This window comes from Anas acuta, unplaced genomic scaffold (assembly GCF_963932015.1).
Source record: "Anas acuta unplaced genomic scaffold, bAnaAcu1.1 SCAFFOLD_201, whole genome shotgun sequence".
Lineage (NCBI taxonomy): Eukaryota > Metazoa > Chordata > Aves > Anseriformes > Anatidae > Anas > Anas acuta.
Window position 1 is genome coordinate 244 of NW_027076205.1, and position 22,543 is coordinate 22,786.

Genomic DNA, 22,543 nt, shown 5'->3' on the forward strand with positions numbered 1-22,543 from the left:
ATGGGGGGACAAATATTTGGGTAACTGGGGGGCAAATATTTGGGTAACTGGGGGGGCAAATAATTGGGTAACTGGGGGGGCAGGGAGCTGGGTACCTGGGGGGGCATTCGGGGGGGGGGGGCGGCTTTGGGCGTGCCATGGGGGGGCCGTGACACCTTTTGGGATCCCCTCCCCGTGCGCCCCCCAAGGACGCAGCCACGCACCCCGTGTGCGACGAGGCTTTATTGCGGGGGTCCCCTCGGGGGGGGGGTGTTTGCGGATGGGGGGGGGTCCCACGGCCCCGTGCCCCCCCCGCCGTCACTCGAGGGGCCGGAAGGTGAGCAGGGGGGGCTTCTCGGGCATCAGGATGAAGCCGAAGACGGTGCCGAGGTCCTGGGTGCTCGCCGTCTCCACCGAGAAGTTGCGCAGCACCTTTTGGGGAGGGGGGGGCGCACGTCACCCCAACTGGGGGGGTAACTGGGGACAACTGGGGGCAACAGGGACCCTCACCAGAGCCACCAAGTCCCCAACCACGGGGCCATTGGGGACCTCAAGCGGGGGGAGTCACTGGGGTGCCCAATTGAGGGCAATGGGGACCCCAACTGGGGCCACTGGGGACTCCAACTGGAGACCCCAACTGGGGGGGGCTCACTGGGGTGCCAACCGAGGCCAACGCGGACCCAAACCAGAGCCACTGGAGACCCCAACTGGGGGGGTCACTGGGTCTCTAACTGGAGCCATTGGGGACCCCAACTGAGGGGTCACTAGGGTGCCCAACCGATGCCAATGGGGACCCATCTGGGACCTTTGGGGATCCCAACTGGGGCCACTGGGGACCCCAACTGGGGGGCGTCACCAGGGCGCCCACTGAGGTCAACGGGGACCCCAACCGGAGCCACTGGCGACCCCAACCAGGGGGTCACCGGGTCCTCAACTGGGACCATTGGGGACCCCAACTGGGGACCCCAACCGGGGGGGGTCACCAGGGCGCCCAACTGAGGCCAACAGGGACTCCAACTGGGACCACTGGGCCCCCAACTGGGGGGTCACTGGGGTGCCCAACCAATGCCACTGGGGACCCCAACTGGAGCCAATGGGGACCCCAACTGGGGGATCACTGGGTCTCCAACTGGAGCCATTGGGGACCCGAACTGGGGGGTCACTGGGGTGCCCAACCGAGGCCAATGGGGACCCAAACCGGAGCCAGTGGGGACCCCAACTGGGGGGGGGGGTCACTGGGATACCCAACCATGGCCACTGGGGACCCCAACTGGGGCCACTGGGGACCCCGACCAGGGGGGTCACCAGGGCACGCAACTGAAGCCAACGGGGATCCAAACTGGAGCCACTGGGGACCCCAACTGGGGGGGGTCACCAGGTCTCCAACTGGGACCATTGGGGACCCCAACTGGGGACCCCAACCGGGGGGGGGTCACCGAGGCACCCAACCAAGGCCAACAGGGACCCCAACTGGTACCACTGGGGACCCCAAACAGGGCCACCAAGTCCTCAGCCAGGGGGCCATTGGGGACCCCAACCGAGGGGTCACTGGGGACCCTAACCAAGGGGTCAAGGGGTCACTAGGGACCCTAAACAGGGGGCCCATTGGGGACCCCAACCGGGGGGGTCACTGGGATGCCCAACCGAGGCCAACAGGGACCCCAACTGGGGCCACTGGGGACCCTGACCGGGGCCACCAGCTCCCCAACTGGGACCATTGGGGACCCAACTGGAGACCCCAAGTGGGGGGGGTCACCAGGGCGCCCAACTGAGATGAACGGGGACCCCAACCGGAGCCACTGGGGACCCCAACTGGGGGGTCACTGGGGCACCCAACCAAGGCCAATGGGGACCCCAAATGGGACCATTGGGGACCCCAACCGGGGGGGTCACTGGGATACCCAACCATGGCCACTGGGGACCCCAACTGGGACCATTGGGGACCCCAACTGGGGACCCCAACCGGGGGGTCACCGGGGTGCCCAACCAAGGCCAACGGGGACCCCAACTGGGACCTTTGGGGATCCCAACTGGGGCCACTGGGGACCCCAACTGGGGACCCCAACTGGGGGGGGGTCACCGGGACACCCAACCGATGCCAACGGGGACCCCAACCGGCACCACTGGCGACCCCAACCGGGGGGTCACCAGGTCCCCAACCAGGTGCCACATCCGGGCGCCACCAAGCTCCATCCCATCATACTGGTATCAACTGGGGGGGGTCCCGGGGGGGGGGTCATGGCTCACGTGCAGCAGGAAGAGCATCATCTCGGCCTCGGCCAGCCTCCTCCCGATGCACTGGCGCGCGCCGAAGCCGAAAGCCAGCGCCTTGAAGGCCGTGCGCCCCCCCCCGAGCCCCCCCAGCCAGCGCTCGGGCTCGTAGCGCTCGGGGTGGGGGAACACGGCGGGGCTGCGACCCATGGCGTACAGGGACACCTGGCACAGGGTCTGGGGGGGGGGCACAGGGGGGGTCAGGGGGTCAGTGGGACACCCCCGTGGTGGGGTATCCCCCTCCCCAAAATCCCCCCCCCCCCCAAAATCCCTGCTCACCCCCGCCGGCACGCGGTAGTTTTGGAGCACCACGTCCCTGGTGGGGTAGCGCTGAACCGTGATGCCCACCGGGTACAGCCTGGGGGGGGGGAAAAAAATGGGTGGGGGGGCTTATGGGGTGCCCCCCTCCCCAAATACGCCGTCAGAGGGGTGAAAGGGGGGAAAAAAAAGAGGGGGTGGGGGGGGTTTGGGGTGCCCCCTCCCCAAATACACTGTCAGAGGGGTGAAAGGGGGGGAAAAAAAAGAGGGGGTGTGGGGGGGTTTTGGGGACCCCCCTCCCAAACACACCATGAAAGGGGTGAAAAGGGGAAAAAAAGGTGGTGGTGGGGATTTTGGGTGCCCCCCTCCCCAAATACACTGTCAGAGGGGGGGTGGGGGGGCTTTTGGGTCCCCCCTCCCCAAATACACTGTCAGAGGGGTGAAAGGGGAGGAAAAAGAGGGGGTGGGGGGGTTATGGGGTCCCCCCCTCCCCAAATACACCCTCAGAAACACACCCTGGGGGGTCCCAGACCCACCCCCAGCTCCCCCCAGGGCCTGACGGTACACACCAGTACCCCCCAGTGCTCCCCAGTATGCTCCCCTTAACGCCCAGTGCTCTTCCAGTGTCCTCCCAGTAACCCCCAGTACTCCCCATTACCCCCCAGTACTCACCCAGTACCCCTCGGTGCTCACCAGTACCACCCTGTGCCCACCCAGTGCCACCCATTTCCTCCCAGTACTTTCCCAGCACCCTCCCAGTGCCCCAAGAACCCTCCCATTGCCCCCAGTTCCTCCCAGTACCTCCCAGCACCCTCCCAGTACCCCCCAGTATCCCCCACTACCCCCCATTGCTCCCCAGCACTCCCTAGCACCTTCCCAGTGCCCCCCAGTTCCTCCAGTACCCCCCAGTACCCCCCTCAATGCTCCCAGTAGTGCCAGCACCCTCCCAGTGCCCCCAGTTCCTCCCAGTACCCCCAGCACCCTCCCAGTATCCCCCAGTATCCCCCACTACCCCCACATTGCTCCCCCAGCACTCCCTAGCACCCTCCAGTGCCCCCCAGTTCCTCCAGTGCCCCCCAGTATCTCCCAGTACACGCCCAGCACCCCCTCAGTGCCCCCAGCACCCTCCCACCACCCTCCCAGTGCCTCCCAGTACCTCCCAGCACCCTCCAGCACCCTCCCAGTACCCCCAGTATCTCCCAGTACCCCCCTCAATGCTCCCAGCACTCCCCAGCACCCTCCCAGTGCCTCCCAGTACCTTCCTAGTGCCTCCCATTCCCCCCCAGCACCCTCCCAGTGTCCCCCAGTTCCTCCCAGTGCCCCCCACGACCCTCCCAGTACCCCCAGCACCCTCCCAGTTCCCCCCAGCACCCTCCCAGCACCCCCCAGCACCCTCCCAGTCCCCCCCAGCACCCTCCCAGCACCCCTCCAGCACCCTCCCAGTCCCCCCCAGCACCCCCCCACCTGAGGGTCTCCTTGATGGCGGCGCGCAGCAGGGGGAGGGCTCCCAGCAGGGTGGGCAGCTCGTGGCCCCCCCGGCCTCGGCCGCGCGGATCTCGGCACGCAGAGCCGCCTGCACCGCCGGGTTGCGGGCCAGCTCGAACAGCGTGAACAGCAGCGGCATCGCCGTCTGCGGGCACCCCACGGCACCCCATGGCACCCCATGGTATCCCCATGGCACCCCATGGCACCCCACAGTACCCCATGGCACCCCATAGCACCCCCATGGCACCCAATGGCACCCATGGTACCCCCATGGTTCCCCCATGGCACCCCATGGTTCCCCCATGGTACCCCCACGGCACCCCATGGCATCCCCATGGTACCCCCATGGTTCCCCATGGCACCCCATGGCACCCCCATGGTCCCATGGTACCCCATGGTACCCCATGGTACCCCATGGCACCCCATGGTACCCCCATGGTCCTCCCCATGGCACCCCATGGCACCCCCATGGTACCCCCATGGCACCCCACGGCACCCCATGGCATCCCACGGCACCCCATGGTACCCCCATGGTACCCCATGGCACCCCATGGCACCCCATGGTAACCCCCATGTACCCCATGGCACCCCACGGCACCCCCACGGCACCCCACGGCACCCCATAGTACCCCCATGGTACCCCACGGCACCCCACGGCACCCCACAGCACCCCACGGCACCCCATGGTACCCCCATGGCACCCCCATGTACCCCCATGGCACCCCATGGCACCCCATGGCATCCCCACAGCACCCCATGGCACCCCACGGCACCCCCATGGCACCCCACGGCACCCCATGGCACCCCATGGCACCCATGGTACCCCCATGGTACCCCACGGCACCCCACAGCACCCCATGGTACCCCCAAGACACCCCATGGCACCCCATGGTACCCCATGGCACCCCATGGCACCCCATGGCACCCCATGGCATCCCCACAGAACCCCATGGCACCCCCATGGCACCCCACGGCATCCCCATGGCACCCCCATGGCACCCCATGGCACCCCCATGGCACCCCACGGCACCCCACAGCACCCCATGGTACCCCCATGGCACCCCACAGCACCCCACAGCACCCCATGGTACCCCCATGGCACCCCATGGTACCCATGGTACCCCCAAGACACCCTATGGCATCCCCACAGCACCCATGGCACCCCCAAGACACCCCACAGCAACCCATAGCACCCCATAGTCTTCCCAGCACCCCACAGCACCCCATCACATCCCCATGGCACCCCATAACATCCCCACGGTACCCCATAACAGCCCCATGGCACCCCTGACATCCCCACAGCACCTCATAACAGCCCATGGCACCCCATAATGCCCCCACAGCACCCCATAACAACACCACAGCACCCCCTGACATCCCCATAGCACCCCACAACATCCCACAGCCCCCCAAAGCATCCCCATGGCACCCCATAACATCCCCACGGCACCCCATACCAGCCCCATGGCACCCCATAATGCCCCCACAGCACCCCATAACACCCCCACAGCACCCCTGCCATCCCCATAGCACCCCATAACATCCCCACAGCACCCCATAACATCCCCATAGCACCCCACAACATCCCCACAGCACCCCATAACACCCCCACAGCACCCCATAACATCCCCATAGCACCCCACAGCACCCCCTAAGTCCCATCCCCACGGCACCCCACGGCACCCCATAACAGCCCCCTCCCTCCCCGTGCCCCCCACGCTCCCCTTACCCCCCGTGCCCCCCGTGCCCCTCTTGCCCCCCGTGCCCCCCGCACCGTGTCGACGCCGCCGGCGGTGAATTCGGTGATGTTGGCCCTGACGGAGTCGAGGGGCAGCTCCGCCTGCAGCAGCAGCTCGGCCATGATCCCCGAATAACTGCGGGGCCGCCCCAGGCAGAACTCCTGGTAGATGCTCTGGATGCATTTATCGGCTGGGGGGGGCAGCACTCAGATGGGGGGGCACCGGCACCGGCACCACCACCGGCACCGGCACCGGCTCCGCACCATGGGGGCACAGGGCTGGGTGTGCCAGGAGTGTCCCTGTAACCGTCCCTATCCCTGTCCCTGTCCCTGTCCCTGTTCCCATCACTGTTTTCATCCCCATCCCATCCCATCCCCATCCCATCCCATCCCCATCCCCATCCCACCCCATCCCATCCCCATCCCCATCCCCATCCCATCCCATCCCCATCCCATCCCCATCCCCATCCCAACCCCATCCCCATCCCCATCCCATCCCATCCCATCCCATCCCCATCCCCATCCCATCCATCCCATCCCATCCCATCCCCATCCCCATCCCCATCCCATCCCATCCCATCCCATCCCATCCCATCCCATCCATCCCATCCCATCCCCATCCCATCCCATCCCATCCATCCCATCCCATCCCATCCCATCCCATCCCATCCCAATCCCAATCCCATCCCATCCCATCCCCATCCCATCCCCATCCCATCCCCATCCCATCCCATTTCCATCCCATCCCATCCCATCCCATCCCCATCCCATCCCATCCCATCCCATCCCATCCATCCCATCCCCATCCCATCCCATCCATCCCATCCCCATCCCCATCCATCCCCATCCCCATCCCATCCCCATCCCATCCCATCCCCATCCCAATCCCATCCCATCCCATCCCCATCCCCATCCCCATCCCCACCCCCATCCCCAATCCCATCCCCATCCCATCCATCCCATCCCATCCCATCCCCATCCCCATCCCCATCCCATCCCATCCCCATCCCATCCCATCCCCATCCCCATCCCATCCCCATCCCCACCCCCATCCCCAATCCCATCCCCATCCCATCCCATCCCATCCCATCCCATCCCATCCCCATCCCCATCCCATCCATCCCATCCCATCCCATCCCATCCCCATCCCCATCCCCATCCATCCCATCCCATCCCATCCCATCCCCATCCCCATCCCATCCCCATCCCCATCCCCATCCCATCCCCATCCCCATCCCCATCCCATCCCATCCCATCCCCATCCCCATCCCATCCCCATCCCCATCCCATATCCCCATCCCATCCCATCCCCATCCCCATCCCATCCCATCCCCATCCCCATCCCATATCCCCATCCCATCCCATCCCCATCCCATCCCATCCCCATCCCCATCCCCATCCCCATCCCCATCCCCATCCCATCCCCATCCCCATCCCCATCCCCATCCCCATCCCCATCCCATCCCCATCCCATCCATCCCCATCCCCATCCCCATCCCATCCCATCCATCCCATCCCCATCCCCATCCATCCCATCCCCATCCCCATCCCATCCCCATCCCATCCCCATCCCATCCCATCCCATCCCATCCCCATCCCATCCCATCCCCATCCCCATCCCAATCCCCAATCCCCAAACCCCAATCCCCATCCCATCCCCATCCCCAATCCCACCCCTAATCCCATTCCATCCCAATCCTCATCCTCATCCCATCCCATCCCACCCCACCCATTTATGGCACCACGGGGGTGTCCCGGTTGGGTGTCCCCCCCCCTCACCGTGCTGGAAGATGACGTCCCACGCCTCCACGTGCTCCCTCCACAGCCGGTGGTTGACCCAGCGCAGGAGCGCGGGGGGCACGAAGAGCAGGGGCAGCGTGGTGCGCAGCATGGTCTCCACCGCGCCGATGAAGCGCTGCGCCTCCGCGTCCGGCGCCTCCTCCAGCAGCCCCAGGCGCTCCCCGTACAGCGCGTAGCTGCTGGCTGGGGGGGGGCGAGGGGGGCACCTTACAACCCCCCCTTGCACCCCAGCGCCCCGTTACCCCCCTCGCACCCCACGCACCCTCCAGGGTGAAGCGGAAAAGGTCGCGGTGCAGGTCGAGGGTGAGCGAGCGCCGTCCCGTGCGCTCCAGGCGCCGCTGCATGGAGGCGGCGAAGTCGCGGGCCACGGCGTCGAGGAAGGGCAGGAATTTGCGGGTGCCCTCGGGGCTGATCACCTCCTTGTTCAGCAGCACCCGGTCGGCGCGCCACTCCTCGCCGTTGCTGGTGGGGAGGGCGGTGAGCTCAGCACGGCACCGGCACCAGCACCGGCACCGGCAGCGTGGTGAGACGCGTGCACGCTGCGCCCACGGTGTGTCCCAAAGCAAAGTCATGGTGCGCCCACGGTGTGCCCATGGTGTGCTCATGGTGTGTCTAGTGTGCCCATGGTGTGCCCTGTGTGCCCGTGGTGTGTTCATGGTGTGTCTGTGGAGCGCCCACGGTGTGCTCTGTGTGCCCATGGTGTGCCCGTGGTGTGCCCGTGGTGTGTCTGTGGTGTGTCTGTGGTGCGTCTGTGGTGTGCTCATGGTGCGCTCGTGGTGACCCGTGGTGTGCTCATGGTGTGCCCATGGTGTGCCTGTGGTGTGTCCGTGGTGTGCCCCTGGTGTGTCCTTGGTGTGACCATGGTGTGCCCGTGGTGTGCTCTGTGTGCCCGTGGTGTGTCTGTGGTGTGTCTGTGGTGTGTCCTTGGTGTGCTCATGGTGTGCTCGTGGTGACCCGTGGTGTGTCCATGGTGTGCCCATGGTGTGCCTGTGGTGACCCATGGTGTGGCCGTGGTGTGGCCGTGGTGTGCTCATGGTGTGTCCACGGTGTGCCCATGGTGTGCACGTGGTGACCCGTGGTGTGCCCCTGGTGTTCCCATGGTGTGCTTGTGGTGTACCCATGGTGCGCCCGTGGTGTGTCCATGGTGTACCCATGGTGTGGCCGTGGTGTGCCCATGGTGCACCCATGGTGTGCCCATGGTGTGCTCGTGGTGCGCCCGTGGTGTGTCCATGGTGCACCCATGGTGTGTCCGTGGTGTGCCCATGGTGTGCTCATGGTGCACCTGTGGTGTGCCCCTGGTGTGGCCGTGGTGTGCCCGTGGTGTGCTCGTGGTGCACCCATGGTGCGCCCCTGGTGCGCCCCTGGTGTATCCATGGTGCACCCATGGTGTGCCCACGGTGTGCCCACGGTGCACCCACGCTCTACCCATACTCACACCCCACACCGCACCCCACCCCACCCCCACCCCACACCCCCACTCCCCCACATTTTACCCACACCTCACCCCACGGTGCGCCCACCCCATGCCCACGCCACCCCCGGCTGCTCCCCAAACCACCCCCACACCACAACCCCACCGCGCTCCACCTCACCCACCCCGCACCCCCTGCACCCCCTGCACCCCCCGCGCCCCCCACTCCCCCCACACCCCCCCCACGCCCCCCGCACCCCACTTACAGCAGGAAGACCCCGCACTTGTGGTTGCGCAGCCGGCGGTGGGCGCTCCACGCCTCGATGCCCATGCGGCGCGGGAAGACCCCCTCGGCCTGGAAGAGCTGCGCCGCGTCCTGCGGCAGCAGCACGTTGACGCAGTCGTAGGTGCCCACCGTCTCCCTGCGGGACCGTGCCGCCGCATCACCGGGGGGTCCCCAAATGGGGGTCTACACCCCCCCCAAAAAAAAATACCCCACCGGTAGATGGGTCCCAGGCGCTGGAAGTTGCTCTCCATCAGGCGGTGGAAGCGCTGGAAGCCGTTGCTGCGCCAGAAGCGGTAGAGGTTGAGCCAGCGGCTGCGCCCGCTGCGGGGGATGGCCTCGTAGGGCTGCACCGAGCGGGGGGTCCCCGCCGCCACCCCCCGGCTCAGAGCCCGCCGCCCACCCCGGCCCCACAGCAGCCCCCCGGGACCCATGGTGGTGGCCGCTTGGCTCTGTCCCCGCCGCCGGCCTCGGGTCCCCCTTTTATCGCCTTCGCCAAGGCCGTTCCCGGCACGCCGCGGCCAAGGCGCTGCCAACGCCGGCACCGCTGCCATGGGGGTCCCGGGGGGGGGGGGGATGCGTGGGACCCCCCCTCCCAGCACCGTGGGGTGCTCCGTGCGTTATGGGGTGGAGGGGATTGAGGTGGCGGGGATGTGGGGCAAGGGGATGGGGGGCACGGGGAGGGGTGTGGGGGCTCCCCCCCCCCACTGCTGTGGGGTGGGGGGGGGTTGGGTGGTGCTAAAAATAGGAGGGGTGGCGGGGGCAAGGTCCCGGCAGCTATTCATAGCCCGCGGGTGGAAAAGGACAGAGGGAGGGGGGGAGGAAAGGGGGGGCGGGATGGGGACCACCGTGGGGTGATGTGGGGTGGGTTATGGGGTGGGCTATGGGGTGAGCTATGGGGCAGCGCTGCCCTGCCTATGGGGCTGGGGAGCCCCCGGTGCCCCCCATGGCCCCGAATACAGCCCCACGTCCTGCACCCCACAGCCCCACACCCATCCCCATATCCTGTGCCCCGGCCCCATCCCTCTGCCCCATTGCCCCGTCCTCCTCCAGCCCCCACCTGCAGCTCCTCGGCCCCTTCTTTGCCCCCCCGGCTCCCGTCCTCCTGCCCCCCGTGCAGGCCTCGTCCTCATCCTCCTGTCCTTGTCCTCCAGACCAAATCCTTGTCCCTGAGTCTTCGTCCTATGGTCCTCACCATCATCGTGTTGTCCCCATTCCAACCCCAATCCCATCCCATCCCCAAACCATCCCCACCCCCATCCCCATCCCATCCCCATCCCATCCCCATCCCACCCCAATCCCCATCCCATCCCATCCCATCCCATCCCCATCCCATCCCATCCCATCCCATCCCCATCCCATCCCCATCCCATCCCCATCCCATCCCATCCCATCCCATCCCATCCCCATCCCCATCCCCATCCCCATCCCATCCCATCCCCATCCCATCCCCATCCCATCCCCATCCCATCCCCATCCCATCCCATCCCCATCCCATCCCCATCCCCATCCCCATCCCCATCCCATCCCATCCCCATCCCATCCCCATCCCATCCCCATCCCATCCCCATCCCATCCCATCCCCATCCCATCCCCATCCCCATCCCATCCCCATCCCATCCCCATCCCCATCCCATCCCCATCCCATCCCATCCCCATCCCCATCCCATCCCCATCCCATCCCATCCCCATCCCATCCCATCCCATCCCATCCCATCCCATCCCCATCCCATCCCCATCCCCATCCCATCCCCATCCCATCCCCATCCCCATCCCGTCCCCATCCCCATCCCATCCCCATCCCCATCCCATCCCCATCCCATCCCCATCCCCATCCCGTCCCCATCCCCATCCCATCCCCATCCCATCCCCATCCCATCCCCATCCCCATCCCATCCCCATCCCATCCCATCCCCATCCCCATCCCCATCCCATCCCATCCCCATCCCATCCCCATCCCATCCCATCCCATCCCATATCCCAATCCCACCCCAACCCCAACCCCATCGGCCGCGGTGCGGAAGGAGATGTCCCGAGGCTGCGCGCAGGTTTTCGGTTTTATTGTGAAGTGCGGAGCGGCCGGTGCCTTTTTGTGCTTTTTACTGGAACATCGTTCAAATACTGGCTCAAAAAATTCCCAGGGAAAAGTCTCCGGAAACGCGGTTTTAGGTTCTTTACAGCTTGTAAAAATTCGTGTAAATCTCCAAACGTATTTACAAGGCTGCTCCAGCGCCGTTCCCGTGCGTGGGCAAGTACAAAACGGACTCTAGCTCTAAGGTCCTGCTACCTGAATTGTGGGGTGGGGGCCGGGACGGGGCCGGGGACCCCGGGCGAGCCTGCCCGCCGCGGGGCCGGGGGCGCGGGGCACGCGCAGGGGCGGCGTGGGAGGCGTGTGCGGCGCGTGCAAGGCGTGTGCAGGGCGTGTGGGGTGTGGGGTGCGTGTGTGGGGTGTGTGCAGCGTGTGGGGTGTGCATGCGGGGGGTGTGTGCAGTGTGTGTGGGGTGTGTGCAGTGCAAGTGCAGCGTGTGGGGTGGGTGTGCAGTGCCTGTGGGGCGTGCAGTGCACACGTGTGTGCAGCTGCGCAGTGCGTGCAGTGCGTGCACAGTGCGTGGTGTGTGCAGTGCATGCAGTGCGTGTGCAGTGAGCGCAGTGCACGTGGGGTGTTGGGTGTGCACGGCGTGCGTGGTGTCTGCAGCAGGCACGGTGAGTGTGCAACACGTGGAGTGCATGCTGAGTGTGCACGCTGAGTGCAGTGCGCGCCGTGTGTGTGCGCATGCAGCCGTGCAGCCAGTGTGCACAGCGCGTGGTGCCCAAAGCCTGTGCAGCGTGCACGCGGTGCCTGCAGCTTGTGCACACGCACTGGTGCAGCCTGCAGCGCGTGCCCTTGCACGAGTATTGCGTGTGCGATGCTTGGTGCATGCAGCGTGTCTGGTGCATGCAGTGTGTGCGGTGCATGGTGCATGCAGTGTGTGTGATGCACGCAGCACATTTGGTGTGTGCAGTGTTTGGTGCACGCAGACGCAGCTGGTGCCGTGCTTCTTGTAGAGCACGCGTGTCTGCGTGTGCTGCATGTGCTATGCATGTGCTATGCATGTGCTGCATGTGCTATGCATGTGCTGGGTGTGTGCTGTGTGAGTGCTACGTGTGCTGCATATGCTATGTGTTGTGTGCTACATGTACTGCATGTGCTGCATGCGCTATGTGTGCTGCATGTGCTATATGTGTACCTGTGTATGCTGCATGTGCTATATATGTGCTGCATGTGTGCTGTGTAAGTGCTGTGTGTGTGCTGCACGTGCTACATGTGTACCTGTGTATGCTGCATGTGCTGCATGTGCTGCATGTGCTATATATGTGCTATATATGTGCTGCGTGTGCTATGTGCTGCATGTTCTGCATGTACTATATATGTGCTGCATGTGCTATATATGCACTGCGTGTGCTGCGTGTGTGCTGCATGTGCTATATATGTGCTGCATGTGTTATATACGCAGTGTGTGCTATGTGTGTGCTGCATGTGTGCTGTATGTGTACTGCATGTGCTGCACGTGCTATATATGCACTGAGTGTGTTGCGTGTGTGTTGCATGTGCTATATATGTGTTGCATGTACTATATACGTGCTGCATGTGCAATATATGCACTGTGTGTGCACTGTGTGTGCTGCATGTGTGCTGTATGTGTTGCACGTGTGCTGCATGTACTATACATGTGCTGCGTGTGCTATATATGCACTGCGCGTGCTATGTGTGTGCTATGTGTGTGCTGCGTGTGTGTTGCATGTGTGCTGCATATGCTGCATGTACTATACATGTGCTGCATGTGCTATGTATGCACTGCATGTGCTATGTGTGTGCTGCGTGTGTGTTGTGTGTGCTGCACGTGCTGCATGTACTATACGTGTGCTGCATGTACTATACATGTGCTGCATGTGCTGTATATGTGCTGTGTGTGTTGCATGTGTGTTTTATGTGTTCTGCATGTGCTATACATGTGCTGCACGTGCTATATACGCACTGCGTGTGCTATATATGCACTGCGTGTACTGTGTGTGTGCTATGTGTGTGCTGCGTGTGTGTTGCATGTGTGCTGCATGTGCTGCACGTACTATACATGTGCTGCATGTACTATACATGTGCTGCATGTGCTATGTGTGTGCTGCATGTGTGTTGCATGTGCTGCATGTGCTGCATGTGCTGCATGTGCTATATATGTGGTGCATGTACTATATACACACTGCATGTGCTATATACGCACTGCGTGTGCTGCATGTGTGTTGCATGTGTGTTGCATGTATGCTGCGTGTGTGCTGCGTGTGCTGCGTGTGCGGGGCCGGCGGCGGGTCCCGGGGGGAGGCGACTACGGCGGCGGGGGCCTAGCGGGGCGGGCAGTGCATACTCGGGGGGTGCTAGCGCTACTCTGGCATCATCCCTGATATTCGTTGCTATTAAGAATATTGGATTAAAATGTACCTGATTCCTCATTAATACTATTTTGTCTTAAAAATACCATGCATTAACGTTAATTATTGCTCTATAGGTTCAGTACCGGACTCCTACGGAGAAATATTGCCCTCAAATAGACTATCTAAAGTTTGGCAAATAAATAAATAAATCGGCTCCAAAAGCGTCATAAAATTGGCATAGATTTAAATACTTTTTTTTTTTGCATGCAGAGTCCCCGGGGGCGGCTCTCGGGTCCCTCTTCCTTCCTTTTTTTTTTTTTTTTCTTTTTTTCCTTTTTTTTCCTTTTTTTTTCCCTGTTTTTTTTTTTTTTTTTTTTTCCCTGTTTTTTTTTTTTTCTTCCCCTGTTTTTTTTTCCTTTTTTCCTCTTTTTTTTTCTTTTTTTTCCCGTTCAGAAAAGTGACAAGACTTTGGCATCGCGGGGGGGCCGGGCCCGGCCCAGGCCAAAGTCCGTGCGGGGTTGGGGGGGCCCGAGCGGCCGGGCTGTGCTCTGGGGGGGGCAAGGGGGGGGCCCCCGGGGACGGGGAATTTGGGGGGGGGGGGGGTGACCTGGGCTGACCCCCCCCCCAGAGGGCAGCCCCCTCCCAAAGGGAATCCCCTGGTGGGGGGGGGGGGGGGAAACTCCCCTGCCCCCCCCCCGAGGTTGGGGTCACCATGGGGGCGAACATGCCATGGGGGGGGTGGGGGGGGCAAAGGGGGACCCCCTCCCCAGCCCCCCCCATGGGAAGGGGGCCCCAGGCTGGGGCATGGCACAGGGCTGGGGCACCCCCGTAATTAAGGGGGGGGGAGCCCCTTGGTTGGGGACCCCTTGCGAGGGGAAAGGGGGGGGTCCCCAATCTGGGGGGGGGTGTCCCCCAATTAGGGGAGGTGTCCCAGTTTGGATATGGCGTAGGGACGGGGCGCCCCTTTAACAGCAAGGGGGGGTCCCCCTGGTTTTGGGGTGCACGCAGGGCTGGGGCACCCCAGATGGGGGTGCAAGGAGGGGGGGACCCCAATTTGGGGGGAGCAATTTGGGTATGGCATGGGGACAGGGTGCCCCAATAAGGGAGGGGGGTGCCCCAGTTTCGGGGTGCAGCCCAGGGTTTGGGGGGTCCTGGGGGGCCCCCCTGGTTTTGGGGTGCAATCAGGACCAGGGCACCTCCATAAAGGGGGGGGGGTGCCCCAGGGTTGGGGTGCAGGACAAGGCTGGGGGCTCCCTGCGAGGGAAAGGGGGGGGGTCCTCCCCTGGTTTTGGGGTGCACATAGGCCTGGGCTACCCCTGAAATGGAAGAGGGGGGGTTCCCTGGTTTTGGGGTGCTCAGAGTCCCGGGGCACCCCCATTATTGGGGGGGGGTCTCTCAGTTTAAGGGTGCGCACAGACCCAGGGCTCCTTTGTAATATTGGGGGGATCCCTTGTTTTTGGGGTGCGCACAGAGCCAGGGCACCTCTGTAATGGGGGGGGTCCCTGGTTTTGGGGTGCGCACAGACACAGGGCACCCCTGAAATTGGAGATCCCCCGGGTTTGGGGTGCGCAAAGACCCAATGCACCCCTGTAATCAGGGATCCCCCCCGCTTTTGGGGTGCACAAAGATCAGGGGCACCCCTGTAATTGGGGACCCCCTCGTTTTGAGGTGCACAAAGACCTGGGGCACCCGGGTAATCAGGGACCCCCCAATTTTGGGGTGCACAAAGACCCTGGGCACCCCTGTAATTGCAGAACCCCCCTGTTTTAGGGTGCTCATTAGACCCAAGGCACCCCCCCTGTAATTGGGGACCCCCCAGTTTTGGGGTGCTCACTAGACCCAAGGCACCCCCATATTAAGTGTCCCCCAGTTTTGGGGTGCACAAAGACCCTGGGCACCCCTGTAAGCGGGGACCCCCTGGTTTTAGGGTGTGTGCAGAATTGAGGCACCCCCTGTAATCAGGGACCCCCCCGGTTTTAGGGTGCAAAATAGACCCAAGTCACCCCAAGTATTTGGGGACCCCCGTTTTTGGGGTGCTTTAAGACCCAACACACCCCTGTAATTGGGGACCCCCTGCTTTTAGGGTGCTCAAAGACCCAAGGCACCCCCCCGAAACGAGGAACCCCCGGTTTGAGGGCGCACATCCCCCACCCCCCTAATTTAGGCTTCCGTGGGCGCAGCGCTGCAGAGGGAGGCTTGGGGAGGATCGGGGAGGGGACCCCCTGCTTTTAGGGTGCTCAAAGACCCAAGGCACCCCCCCCCAAATGAGGAACCCCCAGTTTGAGGGCGCGCATCCCCCACCCCCCAACTTAGGCTTCCCTGGGCGCAGCGCTGCAGAGGGAGGATCGGGGAGGATCGGGGGGGGGACCCCCTGCTTTTAGGGTGCTCAAAGACCCAACACACCCCTGTAATCGGGGACCCCTTGGTTTTAGGGTGCTCAAAGACCCAAGGCACCCCCCTCAAACGAGAGACCCCCAGTTTGAGGGCGCACAGCCCCCACCCCCCCAACTTAGCCTTCCCTGGGTGCAGCGCTGCAGAGGGAGGATTGGGGAGGATTGGGGAGGATTGGGGAGGATCGGGGGGGGGGACCCCCTGGTTTTAGGGTGCTCAAAGACCCAAGGCACCCCCCCTCGAACGAGAGACCCCCAGTTTGAGGGCGCATATCCCCCACCTCCCCAATTTAGGCTTCCCTGGGCGCAGCGCTGCAGAGGAAGGCTTGGGGAGGCTCGGGGAGGATCAGGGAGGCTCGGGGGGGGGACCCCCTACTTTTAGGGTGCTCAAAGACCCAAGGCACCCCCCCCAAATGAGGGACCCCCAGTTTGAGGGTGCGCATCCCCCACCTCCCCAATTTAGGCTTCCCTGGGTGCAGCGCTGCAGAGGGAGGCTCGGGGCGCATCGGGGCGCATCGGGGAGGATCGGGGGGGGGGACCCCCTGCTTTTAGGGTGCTCAAAGACCCAAGGCACCCCCCCTCAAACGAGAGACCCCCAGTTTGAGGGCACACATCCCCCACCTCCCCAATTTAGGCTTCCCTGGGCGCAGCGTTGCAGAGGAAGGCTCGGAGAGGCTCGGAGAGGCTCGGAGAGGCTCGGGGCGCATCGGGGCGCATCGGGGAGGCGCAGGGCCGGGGGTCCCCCCCCCCCCTTTTTCTCTGCTCAAGCGTGCAGGGGGCTGAGGGGGGGCCCGGCGCCCTTGAAGCAGGCGGACTCGTAGTGCTTGTTGAGATAGGACTTGAGGGCGAAGGTCTTGCTGCAGCGCTTGCACTTGAAGTGCTTGAAGGCCGAGTGGGTCTGCATGTGGGCGCGCAGGTTGGAGCGGTCGGCGAACGCCTTCCCGCAGTGGGCGCAGCCGAAGGGTTTCTCCCCGGTGTGCGAGCGCATGTGGCCCTGCAGCAGCCAGGGCCGGCTGAACGCCTTGCCGCACACCTCGCACTTGTGCTTGAGGTCGTGGGTGAGGAGGTGCATGGCCATGGCGGGCATGGAGACGTAAACCTTGCCGCAGGTCGGGCACTTCTTGGCCATCTTGCTGTCCAGGCTGCGGTGCGTCTGCTTGTGCCGGCTGAGGTTGGAGGAGGTGGCGTAGGTCTTGCCGCACTCGCCGCACGTGTGCCGCTGCAGGCTGCGCGCCCCGCTGCTCACCACCTTGCGCCGCGACCGCCCGTCGGTGATGAAGAAGGCGTCCACGGCGTAGCCCTCGCTCACCGCCGCGTCGCCGTTGATGTAGCCCCCCGCCATCCCCGAGTGGGGGCTGTCCGGCGGCTCCGAGTCCGGCGCGCCATAGTCCCCGTGGGAGCCCGGGTAGATGGGGTCCGGTGACGGCACCTTGAGCGCGCCCTCGGTGTCCCCCTCGTAGGTGGCCGGGGCGATGTAGTCGCCGATGTAGCCTGCTGGGGGTGGGGGGCAGCCCGGTCAGCGCCGCCCCCGCCTGTCCCCTGTGTTGCCCAAGGTCCCGTGACTGAGCCTCGGCCCCTGTCCCCTGTCCCCTGTCCCCTGTGCCCTGCGCCATCCAAATCCTCGTCGCTGTTCCTCCTTCCCCATCCCCTGTCCCTGTGCCACTCACATCTCCTGTCCCCCGTCCCTTGTCCCTTGTCCCTTGTCCCCTGCACCACCCAAATCCTCGTCGCTGTCCCTCCTTCCCCGTCCCCTGTCCCTGTGCCACTCACATCCCTGTCCCTCATCTCCTGTCCCCTGTCCCCTGTCCCCTGCGCCATCCAAATCCTCATCCCTGTCCCTCATCCCTTGTCCTCTGTCCCTGTGCCACTCACATCTCCTGTCCCCCATCCCTTGTCCCTTGTCCCCTGTCCCCTGCACCACCCAAATCCTCGTCACTGTTCCTCCTTCCCCGTCCCCTGTCCCCGTGCCACTCACATCTCCTGTCCTCTGTGCCATCCAAATCCTCGCCGCTGTCCCTCATCCCCATCTCCTGTCCCTGTGCCACTCACATCCCCTGTCCCCCATCCCTTGTCCCTTGTCCCCTGCACCACCCAAATCCTCGTCCCTGTCCCTTCTTCCCCATCCCCTATCCCCTGCGCCATCCAGATCCTCGTCCCTGTCCCCCATCCCATCCCCTGTCCCTGTGCCACTCACATCTCCTGTCCCCCATCCCTTGTCCCTTGTCCCCTGCGCCATCCAAATCCTTGTCCCCGTCCCTCATCCCTTGTCCTCTGTCCCTGTGCCACCCACATCCCTGTCCCTGTCCCTTGTCCCTTGTCCCCTGTCCCCTGCACCACCCAAATCCTCATCACTGTCCCTTCTTCCTCATCCCCTGTCCCCTGCGCCATCCAGATCCTCGTCCCCGTCCCTCATCCCCATCCCCTGTCCCTGTGCCACTCACATCTCCTGTCCCCTGCGCCATCCAAATCCTCATTGCTGTTCCTCCTTCCCTGTCCCGTCCCTGTGCCACTAACATCTCCTTTTCCCCATCCCTTGTCCCTTGTCCCCTGTCCCCTGCACCATCCAGATCCTCGTCCCTGTCCCTCACCCCTTGTCCTCTGTCCCTGCGCCATCCAAATCCCCGTTCCCATCCCACATCCCTTGTCCCCTGTCCCTGTGTCACTCACATCCCCTGTTCCTCAGCCCTTGTCCCTTGTCCCCTGCACCATCCAAATCCTCGTCCCCATCCCTCACCCCTTGTCCTCTGTCCCTGTGACATGCACATCCCTGTCCCTGTCCCTCGTCCCTTGTCCCCTGCCCCTGCGCCATCCAATTCCTTGTCCCTGTCCCTCATCCTCTGTTCCCTGTCTCCGTGCCGCTCACATCCCTGTCCCTCATCCCTTGTCCCTTGTCCCCTGTCCCTGTGCCACTCACATCCCTGTCCCCCAGCCTCTGTCCCTCATCCCCTGTCCCCTGCCCCTGCGCCATCCTAATCCCTTGTCCCCTGCCCCTCATCCCTTGTCCCCATCCCTTGTCCCCTGCCCCCTGTCTTCTGTCCCTTGTCCCTGCACCGCCCGTACCCCATCCCTTGTCCCCTGCCTCCTGTCCCTGTGCCACCCGTATCCTCTGTCCCTGTCCCTCATCCCTTGTCCCCGTCCTTATTCCTTGTCCCCGTCCCTTGTCCCCTGCCCCCTGTCCTCTGTCCCTTGTCCCTGCGCTATGTCCCTTGTCCCCTGCCCACCTCCTGTCTCAGTGCTCCCCGTATCCCTTGTCCCCTGTCCTCATCCCTTGTCCCCTGTCCTCATCCCTTGTCCCTCGTCCCTTGTCCCCTGGTCCTCTGCTCCCCGTTCCCTTCTCTTGTCCCCTGTCCCCATTCCCTCTCCCTTATCCAAGCACTACCCCATTCCCTGTCCCTTGTCCCCTGTCCTTTACCCCTGCGCTTGCCCTTGTCCCTTATCCCTTATCCCTTGTCCCTTGTCCCTTGTCCCCTGTCCCTTGTCCCCAGCCCCTGCGCTGTCCTTGGTCCCGCTCCTGCCTCTGCTCCTGTCCCTGCATCAACCTCTGCATCACCCGGTCCCTGTCCCCATCCCCGTGTCCCCATCCTGTCCCCATCCCCATCCCCTGGCCCCACTGAGCCCCTCGCTGCCCTTACCCAGACCCAACCTGGTGCCACAACCGTGTCCCTGTCCCTGTCCTTGTCCCCATCCTGTCCCCATCCCTGTCCCCTCTCCAGTCCCATCCCCATCCCATCCCCATCCCCATCCCCGTCCCCATCCCTTACCCGTTCCCCGCGCCCCCCTCCCTTATCCCGTATCCCCGCGTCCCCCTCCCGTGTCCCCTTGTCCCCGTGTCCCCGTGCCCCCCCCCCGGTGCCCCGGCCCCTCTCAAGGTCACGGCGCGGTGCGGCGGGGCCGGGCCCCTCTGCGGCGCTTCGGTGCCGGTTACGCAACGCGCCGCAGCCGCAGCCGCACCGGGCACGGCTGGGGGGCCGTGGGGGGGGCGGGGGGGGCTCACAAAGGGCCGAACCGAGCCGGGCTGAACCGAGCCGAACCGGGTCGGGGTGGGGGGGGTGGGGGGAAAGAGGAGGGCGGGGGGGCGGCGGAGATGATGGAGAGGTTGGGGGGGGGGCTCCGCGCTGCTGCGCGCTCGTCCTTGAACTTGGCTCCGGCAGACAAAAGGAGCGCGGGGCCGGCTCGGGGGGGGGGGGGGGGGGGGGGGGGAACGGCTCGGGGGGGGGGGGCACGCTCGGGGGGGGGGGGGGGCACGGCTCGGGGGGGGAGGGGAACGGGAGGGGGGGGGCACGGCACGGCTCGGGGGGGGGGGCACGCTTTTTGGCACGCTTTTTGGCACCCTTTGGCACGAGGCGGGGGGGCGCGCAGGAATGCGGAGAGCCCGGCCCGGTACGGCCCGGTACGGCCCTATAGAGCCCGGTACGGCCCTATATGGCCCTATATGGCCCGGTACAGCCCGGTACAGCCCAGTAGAGCCCGGTACGACCCTATAGAGCCCGGTACGGCCCTATATGGCCCTATACGGCCCGGTACAGCCCGGCACGGTACAGCTCGGTACAGCCCGGTACGGCCCCTATACGGCCCTATACGGCCCGGTACAGCCCGGTACAGCCCTATAGAGCCCGGTACGGTCCTATACGGCCCTATATGGCCCGGTACAGCCCAATTCGACCCGGTACATAACGGTACAGCCCGGCACGGCCCTATAGAGCCCGGTACGGCCCTATATGGCCCGGTACGGCCCTATACAGCCCGGCCCGGCCCGGTTCGGCGGTACTCACCCTTGTCGTGCAGCCGGAGCCGAAGTCCGGCCGGGTCCTGCCGTAGGGGGCGTCGAGGCCGGGGGGGGAAGTCATCGATCTTCACCTTCTTCACCAGGAACGACCTGGGCATGGTTCCGCCACCCCCCGGGGACCCCCGGGACCCCGGCCCGCTTGGGCCCCCCCCCTCCCTCCCGCCCCCCCCCCCCCACAACCCCTTCCTCCTTTCCCCCGGGGTGCCCCCCCCCCCCCCCCTCCCCGAGCCTCTGCGGCTTTGTGCGCCGGCTCCGCCGCCCAGCGGCCCGGGCCCCCCCCCCCCCCCCGCAGCCGCCTCCCCCCCCCCCGGGCAGCGCCGCAGCCCCTGCCCCCCCCCCCCCCCCGTGGGGCATGGACCGGGGGCGGCGGCGGCGGCGGCGGAGGCAGCCCCCGGGCGGCTCCGTTCAGCACCGGACAGCTCCGGGAAAATGGGGAGGGGGGGGGGGGGGAAAGGGAGGGAAAAGCGGGGAGGGGGGGGCCCGGGGGGGGGGGGCGCTGCTGCTGCGCACGGGCGGCGCGCGGTGTGAGCGCTCCCGCCCCGCCGGCCGGGGCTTATAACGGCGGCCCCAATGGGGGGGGGGGGGGATAAAGGGGCGGGGGGGGGGATAAAGGGGCGGGGGGGGGAGCGGGGGGGGCGGGGGGGGTGGGTGGGAGGGGCTGGCGGCGGAGGGGGGGGGCGCTGGGAGGGGATGGGGGCGGGGAGGGGGGAGCGATGGGGGGGGGGGGGGGGGGGTGGGGGGGGGTGCCCGCAGTGGGGGGGGGGGGGGCGATTCCCCGGGGGGGGGGGAGTGGGGGGGGGGAGGGGGGATGCCGGGGAGTCCCCCCCCCCCTCCAAGGTGGGGGGAGAGAAAGGGGAGGGGGGGGGGGCGGCACCGGGGAAGGGGGTGTGGGGGGGGGGGTGGGGGGGGGCGCTACCGGGGGCTCCTAAAAGCGAGGGGGGGGGTCCCCGGAGCCGCCCCCACCCCCTCCCCTTTCTCTCCCCCCCCCCCCCGCCCCCATCCTCAGAGCCGGGAGTTTCCCAGCGTGCCCCGCGGCCGCCACAATGGCCGGGATGGGCCGGGGACCACCGGGGACCACCGGGGACCACCGGGACCCAACGGGGCCGGGGGGGGCCCAACGGGACCGATCCGGGCCCCCCCGCCCCCCCCCACACCGAGCGCTGCGGGGGCCGGGGGGCGCGCACGGGGCTGGGGCGCAAGGGGAGGGGGGGAGGAGGGAGGGGGGGGAGGATGCGCGTGCACGGGGCGCGTGCGCGTGGGGGGGGGGCGCGCGTGCACGAGGGGGGGGGCGCGTGCGTGTGTGTGTGTGAGTGTGCAAGGGGGGGGGGTGCGCGTGTCCGAGGTTGGGGGGGGGTGGGAGCGCGCATTGGGGAGGGGTCGCGGGCGCGCCCCCGCTGGGTGGGAGCCGCGGGACCCCCACGGGCACGCGGGGGGGTGGGGGGGTGGGGGGGGGCACGCGCGGGCACGCGCGTGGGGGGTGTGTGGGGGGTGCACGGACACACGGACACGCGTCTGCACCATTCACATGCACGCAGCTGCTTGCACACGCATGCACACGCATGCACACACGTGTGCTCACACGTGCACACACGCACATGCATGCACACACGCGTGTGCTCACACACACACGCACACACACCTGCACCTGCTCCAACACTGGCCCTTGCACCAACACACGCCTGCAGCTGTGCACACACACACAAGTAGATCCCACACATCCCTGTGCACAAACGTGTGT

The 22,543-nt window shown here is 65.6% G+C and overlaps 2 protein-coding genes across 2 annotated transcripts; both read right to left on the bottom strand.

Moving 5' to 3' along the window:
* Positions 1-208: 208 nt before the first annotated feature.
* Positions 209-9,814, bottom strand: LOC137849090 (cytochrome P450 11B, mitochondrial-like). Its single transcript, XM_068668566.1, is given in 10 exon segments — positions 209-411; positions 2,227-2,427; positions 2,530-2,608; positions 3,973-4,042; positions 4,045-4,138; positions 5,768-5,922; positions 7,511-7,714; positions 7,794-7,993; positions 9,209-9,364; positions 9,442-9,814. Coding segments are annotated over 10 exon segments (1,611 nt in total). The 5' UTR covers positions 9,780-9,814; the 3' UTR covers positions 209-297.
* Positions 9,815-16,576: 6,762 nt separating this feature from the next.
* Positions 16,577-20,903, bottom strand: SCRT1 (scratch family transcriptional repressor 1). Its single transcript, XM_068668567.1, is given in 4 exon segments — positions 16,577-17,510; positions 20,792-20,809; positions 20,812-20,858; positions 20,860-20,903. Coding segments are annotated over 4 exon segments (837 nt in total). The 3' UTR covers positions 16,577-16,782.
* Positions 20,904-22,543: the final 1,640 nt, after the last annotated feature.